Source organism: Triticum urartu, chromosome 1 (assembly GCF_003073215.2).
Source record: "Triticum urartu cultivar G1812 chromosome 1, Tu2.1, whole genome shotgun sequence".
Lineage (NCBI taxonomy): Eukaryota > Viridiplantae > Streptophyta > Magnoliopsida > Poales > Poaceae > Triticum > Triticum urartu.
The window spans coordinates 260,446,439-260,457,117 of NC_053022.1; the positions used below are offsets into that span (position 1 = coordinate 260,446,439).

The following is a 10,679-nucleotide window of genomic DNA, read 5'->3' on the forward strand; positions in this document are numbered from 1 at the left end:
TTGATCTATCTAAAGCAATCAAATTATATGAAGCAATGGAGAAGTGTAAGAACTTATGATGTACATACAATGACACTATAAAATGAAATGCTGAAAACTTTTTTGTTTCACATTTCACATGGCTAAAACAATATCAAACTTCTGTAAATTATAATAATAATTAGTGATATATATTTGGGCGTCCAGTTATTAATACGACAATCGTACTGATACTTTATCAAGTCTAAAATTATTTTGAAGAAATTACATGATAACATATACTATACTTTTAACATAGTATTTATGATGTACATACAATGACACTATAAAATGAAATGCTGAAAACTTTTTTGTTTCACATTTCACATGGCTAAAACAATATCAAACTTTTGTAAATTATAATAATAATTAGTGATATATATTTGGGCGTCCAGTTATTAATACGACAATCGTACTGATACTTTATCAAGTCTAAAATTCTTTTGAAGAAATTACATGATAACATATACTATACTTTTAACATAGTATTACCATCTAGGAGGGCGTTTTCAAAAATTTGAACTACTGGTATGTGCATTCCACCAGACGTTTCATTCTCAGAGGATGCGTGTACTAATTGAATTGAAAAAGTTGTCAGCCTAGTACTGGTAGAGAATCTTATGATTCTCCAGCTAGGAAGCTGTTACACGTTACTTTCTTACTATGTACTGGAAAGCTATTTCTCCATTTAGTATTGTCACATCAATAGAGATATGCATTGATCCATTACCAGCCAAGGCCAGTACCTGCCTATGTTTAATTTAGAAAAATAATTTTTGAAACAGTGCTTCATCAACCTCTATATAAGAACCAGATTTCCCAGCTGTCATCACAACAACATCCATTCAGTCATTCTACTACCATATTGGTTGAAATGCCACCGCGCAAGCACAAGAACAAGGTTAAGCCAACCAAGAAGAAGGATGTACCCAAGATACCTTGGTTCCTAACGGCTTCTGGGCAATCTATTGACCATCAAGTTGAAGCTGCTACAAGTGGTACTGCTACTCCAACAAATACGACCAACTCGTCTTCCACATTTGACTACTCAAGTGAGTGCTGCCATCTATCCCCTGAGGTCATCCGATTCTTGACCACGGACTTGGTATCCGAACACATCAAGGCAGAAGCAAAAATGTATGGTATGCCAACTAAGAACAAGCATAGTGTTTCATATACAGATGATCCATATGTGTCTCGATTAAGGAATATCAATGAAAGCATAGAAACTAATCAAAGAACCAATGTCGAAGATAAAGAAGATGGCAGCGCACCGCAGCAGTATCAACCGTCTTCTTCGAGCAAAGAATATGATAGCATTATAATCTTATCTTCATATGAGGACGATGCTAATGCTTAGATTACTTTTTTCTTTTGTTTTCCAAATTGTATCTTTAATTATTAATTGCTACTTTTTCCAAAATGTAATTCTTTTCCTAATAAATATATGTAATGCTATGTCTATCAATGTATCTCTTATGTTTTTATAGTGCAAGGCTTTGTGATATATTAATGTTTGCAGCAAAAATGTGTTATATTATCACCTGGATATATATATAAATATGTGCATGCTTAGAACAAGCATTTTCCCCCTAAAACATTGATGCAGAACACATTGAATAACGTACATCATGATCTTAAATATTTTCTATTTCATAAATAGCATGGATCAACAGAACCGTTCCATGGCGTATGCAAGTATCAAAAATGGGCAGTAAGACGACGATATCCACCATAAACCCATTTCTAAAAGTTCACAATTTCTCGTAGTATACACAACATCCATCATTGATAATGCCTATAATTAGTAAAATCATATAATTCAGTTCTATTAAAGTGAAAAATTATAATTTTGAATAGGATATGAAGGATGTCCATATTCTATTATTTACATATTAAAGGCAAAGCATATTTCAACAAACTGGATTTCCTATTACATCATATGCAATATAATGTTACATATATGTCCTTTTTCTATCAGGTTAAACTATGTCAATAATTCACATACCAAATTGTTTACCATCTGTTTATAAACTAGTAAGAAATGAATAATTTTTATCATTTATGCCACTGGTTGTGTATCAGTACTCAGTTTTGCCACTATGAATATCAACTACTACAAAATGACATAGGTTCATTAGGCGCTTCCTCGAAAAGTGCCAAATTACAACTTGATTTCAAGCATAGCATCTTACATTAAGATAATAAATATGCTAATGCTTTTATTAATTATTTATTATGATTTTGAACTTGAATGTTATATATTTAGCTCCTAGAATAATCGAAATGTATTTGATTTTGTACTTATTATGTGTAACACTATAAGTATGAATGTATTTCTAATGTTCGTCATGGGCAATGTTTTGTAATAGATCAAATTTTTAATTTTTGAACCGCTAATTTGAATGTCATTATAACATGAATTTAGTATTACAAATGTGCATGCCTATACTAAAAATGTATAATATGAAATAGTTATTATTTTCTGACGAGCCTGGAACAAGAAAACCATTCTAACATATCGAGAACTATCACAATAGCGCACTATTACGACGACATACAAAATGTACGAGTTTGTACTAATGTACAAAAACAGTTTGTATGAACGACATCCTACGTGGGCGGTACCAACAACAACATTTCTGTCATTGAAAGCACACAAACTAACCATAGAACCATTGTCTTAGCTTGGTATCATAACAAACTAATCACACAAACTAATCAGAAAACGCATTTCCTAACTTCGTATCATAACTTATGTGTCTTGGTTAAAGAATATCAATGAAAGCACACAAACTAACCAGAGTACCATTGTCTTAGTTAAAGAAGATGGCAGCGCACCGCAGTTGTATCAACCGTCTTCTTCCCGCAAACTATATGATAGCTTTATAAGGTTTTCTTAATATGAGGAGGATGTTGATCCTTACATTACTTACTTATTATGTTTTCTAAATTGTATTTTAATTTATTACTTCCCAGATATATCGAAATTTAATTCATTGGCTACTTAATATATGTAATGATCTGTGTATGAATGTATCTAGTATGTTTGTGAAGTGCAATGCTTTGCGATATTTTAAATATTGCACCAAAAAATGCATTTTATTATAACATGAATATGGTTATCAAAATGTGCATGCTTATAGCAAGCATGTATCCCCTAAATAAGTTGATGCACAATAATTTTAATAACGTACTTTATGATCTGAAATAGTTTAAACTTTATAAACAACATGGACAAAGAGAACAATTAAATGTCTTATGCAAGCATAACAAACACGCAGTATGACGACGATATCCACCCTACACACATTTGTACAAGTTTACAATATAATGTACTATAGACAACATCCATCGGTGATAACGTCTAAAATTAGTAACATCATATATTTCATTACTATTAAAGTGAACACATCTAATTTTAATTATTATATGAAGCAATGTCCATATTGTATTATTTCAAATACGATATGAACTTACATATTAAAGGCATAAAACAGTTCAATCTATTGTGTTTCTTATTACATCATATTGAATATAATGTTATATATTTGTCTATTTTTGACCAGCTTAAACTATGTGAAGAAACAAATTACTTTTTTTATTTAACTGGTATAATAATATTTATCGAATCAAGTTTAATACTTCACATACCGAAATTGTTTCCCATGTCTTTATAAAGTAATAAGAATTGAATCATTTTTATCATTTATGCCACAGCTTGTGTTTCGGTAATCGGTTTTGCCAATATCAACCTCAAATGCTAATAAATGCCATTGCTTCGTCAAACGCATCCTCAAAAGTGCCAAATTACAACATGATTGCCATCATATAATCTTAGATTCAGATGTCGACGATGCTAATTGTTATATCAGTTATTAATTATGTTTTCCAATTTGAATGGTTTATTTATAGCTCCTACTTTAATCAAAATGCAATTCATTTCGTACTATTTATGTGTATGATATCGACAATGTATATGGCCTACAAATGTACAAACTCAATCAGTATCAATGAGATCCATTGTTGGCGGCACAAAATACAACTACTCTCTCCAATGCAATTGAAATTATGTTCGCATGCTATGTTATTTTTAATAGTCTAGTTGGTGGAAAATGATGAGTTGTCGTGCGATGTGAGATAGACCATACCACTTCACACGGAAAACAATAGTAGTCTGCTAACCTAAATGAACCAAATCAAATAATAGTTTCCTGAAACAAGGCATAGCCCGCCTTACAACAATTAGATCATTGAACAGCACAACGATGCGGCTATCTTTTTGATGCAATACCATATATCAGTGAACATAATATCATATTTCACTATTCACATCTGTCAAAGATGATATATGTAAATATATAACAATGATTCCAACCTATTTCAAAATAACATATTTCTCAATTTTTTCAACTAATATATGATGTTTGAAATATGCACCGTTTTCAAATCCCTTGTTTCATATTTGCTATTGAATTATGGAATTCATATTATGAAAGTGAATTGTGATTATTAAAACATCTCAGATAGCATTATTTCCATAATAGGAACCATGTGAAAACACAATTTAATCTATTAGTCATATTATTCAAATTTGTTATTTAATTTAATTTACGAATAATGAAATATTCTATTCTGTGCATATCATGTATAAATTTCATAATTTTAAAATTTGCACTTCTATGGACAATTTTCATTTTTCACATGTTTAGAATGAAATAACATATGTCCTAACGACTCAAATTTGAAACATAAAAATTTCAGTTCGTAAAAGACAGAATATGATATTTTGAAGTACGGTGCAATCAGTTCGATTTAATTTCATTTTTCAAGTTTGACATAAGTGAATTCACAAAATCATATTACAGATAACATATTTTTTTATAAATGTCATATTGCACATTTTGGATATTAGTACAATGTATGTATCAAAATACATCACTAACAATATTGTAAGTAGTACTCAATATGTTTAGTTTATTTCTTATTTCGTATTAATGAAAAGTGTGTTCTGCTTTGTTTCATATTTCGCATCCAGATAGTCATATGAAGAATATGGTATGTACTGCATATGTCAATTTGCTGACAAATATTCTGAGAATTACATAGTTGATATGGTTACTATTGTGTAAAAATGAAAGACGAGATGTTGTAAATATGACATTTCACTTCCATCTACTCACAATAAATCATTGAGAACCTAAATTTATTTTCAGATGTATACTATTTAATATGAGATGTCTTAATTGTTAACATTTCGAACATCATTTTTTGGTAAAAATTAAACAGACTAGTATATATTGAAACAGTTTGCAAGCGTTTCTACTGATTTTCATATGTCATGTTCGACATACGTCAATACACAATTAGTATCTATATTATAATGTATGTAACATAATTCGATTTCAATAGAGAAGGATATTTAATTTATATTTCATATGTAATGGAATATTTTTTCTACATGAGAAAACATGTGTTTGGGATTCATAATATTAAAACATTGTTTCATAACTCTACATTGCAGTCAGTGAAGCTATTCAAAAGTATGCCTTTTGTTATTTGACATCTAATAATATTGATCATCTAATGAATTTTGTTATATTTGAATAATATTCCTAATCTCACATCTACTATTTAACATATTGAATTATTTTCAACACATTCATGAAGCAGTATAAATTGTAATATGAAGTTATTTACATTGCATATTTCACTAGTACAAAATTGGAAATTGTGTCATTTCTAATATATTGTAACTTCCTTATACATTGAAAATAATAGAAAATTTTCCATATTATTTTTCCTTATGGCTAAATTCATTTTATATAAGTAATTCTCAATGGCACTTTTACCTTATTTTCTTATAACATTAATAAAAATTGGGAAATATAGTGAACTATTTTTTTTATTTCAATTCATATTTGATATTAATATGTTCACAAATGCCGTTCAAGTTGAATTGCTCTTATGTTACGGCTAAAAAGATGCGTTAATTGAAAAATTGTAGTACAACTTATTATTATGGTTTTTACTTATTTTTAAAAACTAGTGTGTCGTCAATAGAAATCGGTTCGCATAATTTCAGCCCGACTATTTCAAAAAGGTGTTAAATGCTACACGCTCATTGTTATATCACGTCCTACAACATACCTGTCCGGAGAGTAGCGCACATATCGGTACATAAGATGCATCAAATTTTCACCTACTAGTTCTGAGGCAATAATTGGTGCTACCGGTGTAACCACATGTTTGAACTTATTGCTCATTTATTACAAACCAACGCTTGTGTAAGTGGAACATTGCCTGCCTATATTATACACACCACCCATTGTACAGAGGCACCAGCACAGGCAGCAATCCAATCTCTAAGCAGCCGTCTTCGTTCACACCACCTCTGGACATCTCAGGAATGAACATTGCTGCGGATAACCAGGTAAGTTCTTATATTTTCCAATAGAACTCCTTAGGATTTGTTTCCTATAACTTCATGCTTACTTCCATCTTGTGTTTAGGGTGTCGGATTGGTCATATATGAAGATGTTATGTATATACCACAACCTGGTGGAAGCTGGAACGGGATTGACCAGCAAACTCTCCGTCGATGCATCCATGGATACAGTCCTGCACGCCGGGTGGCATGGGGCAGCGAGCATGGCGGTAGGCGTTTCCTCGGTTGTCCTATAAATGTAAGGAGTAGCAACTAAGCCCACACTCTATGCAATGTGAACTTCCTATATTTATGCTTACTTTTCCCACAATGCTATTGTATTCAGGGACAAGAATGTGCATGGAGCTGTTGGGTTGATCCGGAACATGGAACTCCCATGAAGAACTACCTGGCAAGCCTACATCTGGACTTAGAAAATACATTGGTGAAACTAGAAGATGCCAATGAAGAGAAAAGTTACAAGGACAACCATTTCCTTTCTAAGAACAAGATGCTGAAGGAGCGACTTCTATCAATTAGTGCAGATTCAAAGAAGAAAGATTACGTAATACTTTTTTGTATTTCACTTCTACTGATATTCATTAGTGTTTACTATCACTGAAATTGATATTTCACTGATTGTAATATTATTCAGCACCTTAGATCATCACTCTATGTACTAGCTGTACTATCTCTACATTTCAGTATTTCACATCATGAACTACTCATGTTTCACTTCATGTACTACTTATGTTTTTTACCAGATTATATAAACTTATATTTATTTCCAGACTTTACACTAGTATTCATTAACGTGTCATAATATTTTTAGTGAAGGTAAAAATTAATTTGAAACAATTTTTCACAGCTTATAGAAGTGAAACCTTTAATTTTAGTAAGTACATTTACATTTATGAGTGAAATTTTTTAATATTAGCACTATTTCACAGATCATAGGTATTGATAGTTTCTAACTCCATTGCCAATTGAAATATGAAATACATCATAACGTACAATTACTTAATACATTTCGTACTGCAGCTGTAAAATGGTGTGACAGGTTTTTTTATTTTACTGAAATACATTACATAAGAAGTAACAGAAATGTTATACAAACATTTTCATAAGAAGAAGCTGAAATGTTATAGAACCATTTCATAGTGAGTAATTTCATTTCCCTCAATTTTCTAATTGATAAAACCATTACATAAGATGTAGCACAAATGTTACAAAACATGCTTACTCACATATTCTAGACATAACGTTTCAAATGTAAGTACTTCACAATCCAAAATATGGTCTAATTGAAACCGAAGCTTAAATCCCAACCACGTTGACACACAAAATGACATATGAAACACAACTAAGATCTGAAATTTCAATGTCCCACAGTTAATTATCGATTCTTCTCCTCTTCATTGATCTTCCATCCGTGCAGATCCTCCACAGCTGCAAGTACGCAATTGGCTGTTCGTGTACACGATGTTGTCTTTCAGCCTCAACATCAGACGCACGGTCGCCTTCATCTAGCTCTGCTTCAAATTGTATATTATCACCAACAATGTTTTCTCCAACCACCTCCTCCAAACCATTATCTTCAAGTAGTAACAAAGGAGGCTGCACACCAGAAACATATTAATCACCCATGAATGAAATAAGAATGTACTACAGTCGACTTACTTCTATTGGTTCGACCTGGCTCTGCTGCAAGAATTTCGTATGTACTGGACGAATGCTGGAGTCAGCATCATCTTCACATGAGCTCCCCTCAGAAATTTTCTAAGAAACATAAGTGAAAGACAAATTGAAATGAGACATTAGAAGAAGATATTGACATGCACACCAATTGATACTGAAATAAGAATCTTCGAATAACAAATATGAGAACATAACAAGTAACTGCTTATACAAAGTACCTTGGATGAACTAATTTTTCCTTCCATCTGATTCGGATCATTGCTGCCATCGGTGAAGGAAGAGAGGAAAACACCATTCTTCTCATCCATGCTCATTGTCTCCTAATAGTTTGAGAGGTAGGAGGACATGTACAAGTGTAAGCGTTGCTCTTATACTACTCCTGCGAGAGGTAGTTTTCCCACCAAAATGGACCTCGCAATTTTGAAACCATACAAGAAAAAATATCCAGGGGAGTGTTTTTTCATTTCACTCCTACATGTTTTTTAACATATAACACCTCCTTACAGTATGTAGTTTCAATGTTTGGTCTACTTTGTTTCTGTCACATGATTGTTATTAATGTCATATTATACTACCTTCCTAACTTTACATATCTAGTCTAACTAGGTGGACAATGTGTAAAATTTACATGTCTGTTGCAGAATAGTACAAACAATTAAGAGAGCGTTGTGTGTTGTCAAATCCATCCCATAGACCGAGGGGATGACTTCTGTCACAGCACACGTGGTACTATGCAAGCCATCTCTCCCACTACCTCTGCCCATAAATCAATATCATAGCCAGAGAAGCACTCAACTAGGATAGCTCTCAGACATTCGCCATTGATGTTCTGCTTCTAGCTCTCCACCGCATCAGCACGCACAGCTCTCGGTCAATCGCCATTGATGTTCTCCTTCTAGCTCTCTTCCAATCTCCACTGCATCATCTAGGGGATTAGTATGTCAACTCTTCTTCTACTGATCTAAAAAAGGAGTGGATTGTTCAACAATCAGAGGTTGGGCGGGATGTTCAATCTATAAAATCTTATTCCGATTCATCCAAGCAATTCCTGTTTACTACGACCACCACTTACCATTATCATGCAATATCTTCTATACCAATATGTGTAGTTGGACCATGGAAGGACACTTCTTGAATTCTTGCTAACTAGCATAGTTTCGGTTATAGATACTAGAACCGTTTGCTGGAATATGTTTTCATGTTTTGCATTATTAAGTTGTGACGCCCCCGATTTGACCGTACACTAATCATACACGCAAACGTGTACGATCAAGATCAGGGACTCACGGGAAGATATCACAACACAACTCTACAAATAAAATAAGTCATAGAAGCATCATATTACAAGCTAGGGGCCTCGAGGGCTCGAATACAAGAGCTCGATCATAGACGAGTCAGTGGAAGCAACAATATCTGAGTACAGACATAAGTTAAACAAGTTTGCCTTAAGAAGGCTAGCACAAACTGGGATACAGATCGAAAGAGGCGCAGGCCTCCTGCCTGGGATCCTCCTAAACTACTCCTGGTCATCGTCAGCGGGCAGCACGTAGTAGTAGGCACCTCCGGTGTAGTAGGAGTCGTCGTCGAAGGTGGCGTCTGGCTCCTGGGCTCCAACATCTGGTTGCGACAACCAGGTAGAAGGGATAGGGGGAAAAGAGGGAGAAAGCAACCGTGAGTACTCAGCCAAAGTACTTGCAAGCAAGGAGCTACACTACATATGTATGCATTGGTATCAACTGGAATAAGGCTATCATATGCGGACTGAACTGCAGAATGCCGGAATAAGAGGGGGATAGCTAGTCCTTTCGAAGACTACGCTTCTGGCAGCCTCCGTCTTGCAGCATGTAGAAGAGAGTAAACTGAAGTCCTCCAGGTATCATCACATAGCATAATCTGATCCTCCCCTCGTCGCCATGTGAGAGAGCGATCACCGGTTGTATCTGGCACTTGGAAGGGTGTGTTTTATTAAGTATCCGGTTCTAGTTGTCATAAGGTCAAGGTACAACTCCAAGTCGTCTTGTTACCGAAGATCACGGCTATTCGAATAGATTAACTTCCCTGCAGGGGTGCACCACATATCCCAACACGCTCGATCCCATTTGGCCGGACACACTTTCCTGGGTCATGTCCGGCCTCGGAAGATCAACACGTCGCAGCCCTACCTAGGCACAACAGAGAGGTCAGCACGCTGGTCTAAATCCTATGGCGCAGGGGTCTGGGCCCATCGCCCATTGCACACCTGCACGTTGCGTACGCGGCCGGAAGCAGAACTAGCCCCCTTAATACAAGAGCAGGCTTACGGTCCAATCCGGCACACGCCACTCAGTCGCTGACGTCATGAAGGCTTTGGCTAATACCACGATGTCGAGTGCCCATAATTGTCCCCACGTAGATGGTTAGTGTGTATAGGCCAGTAGCCAGACTCAGATCAAATACCAAGATCTCGTTAAACGTGTTAAGTATCCGCGAACACCGACCAGGGCCAGGCCCACCTCTCTCCTAGGTGGTTTCAACCTGCCCTGTCGCTCCGCCACAA

The 10,679-nt window shown here is 34.6% G+C and overlaps 1 protein-coding gene across 1 annotated transcript; it reads left to right on the forward strand.

Annotated features, from left to right (window-relative positions):
- Positions 1 to 6,375: 6,375 nt before the first annotated feature.
- On the forward strand, positions 6,376 to 7,198 carry LOC125529041. The gene is made up of 3 exons (XM_048693478.1): positions 6,376 to 6,451; positions 6,531 to 6,704; positions 6,792 to 7,198. The coding sequence occupies exons 1-3, from the start codon at positions 6,428 to 6,430 to the stop codon at positions 7,065 to 7,067; spliced, it is 474 nt and encodes a 157-aa protein (XP_048549435.1). The 5' UTR covers positions 6,376 to 6,427; the 3' UTR covers positions 7,068 to 7,198.
- The last annotated feature ends 3,481 nt before the right edge of the window (positions 7,199 to 10,679 follow it).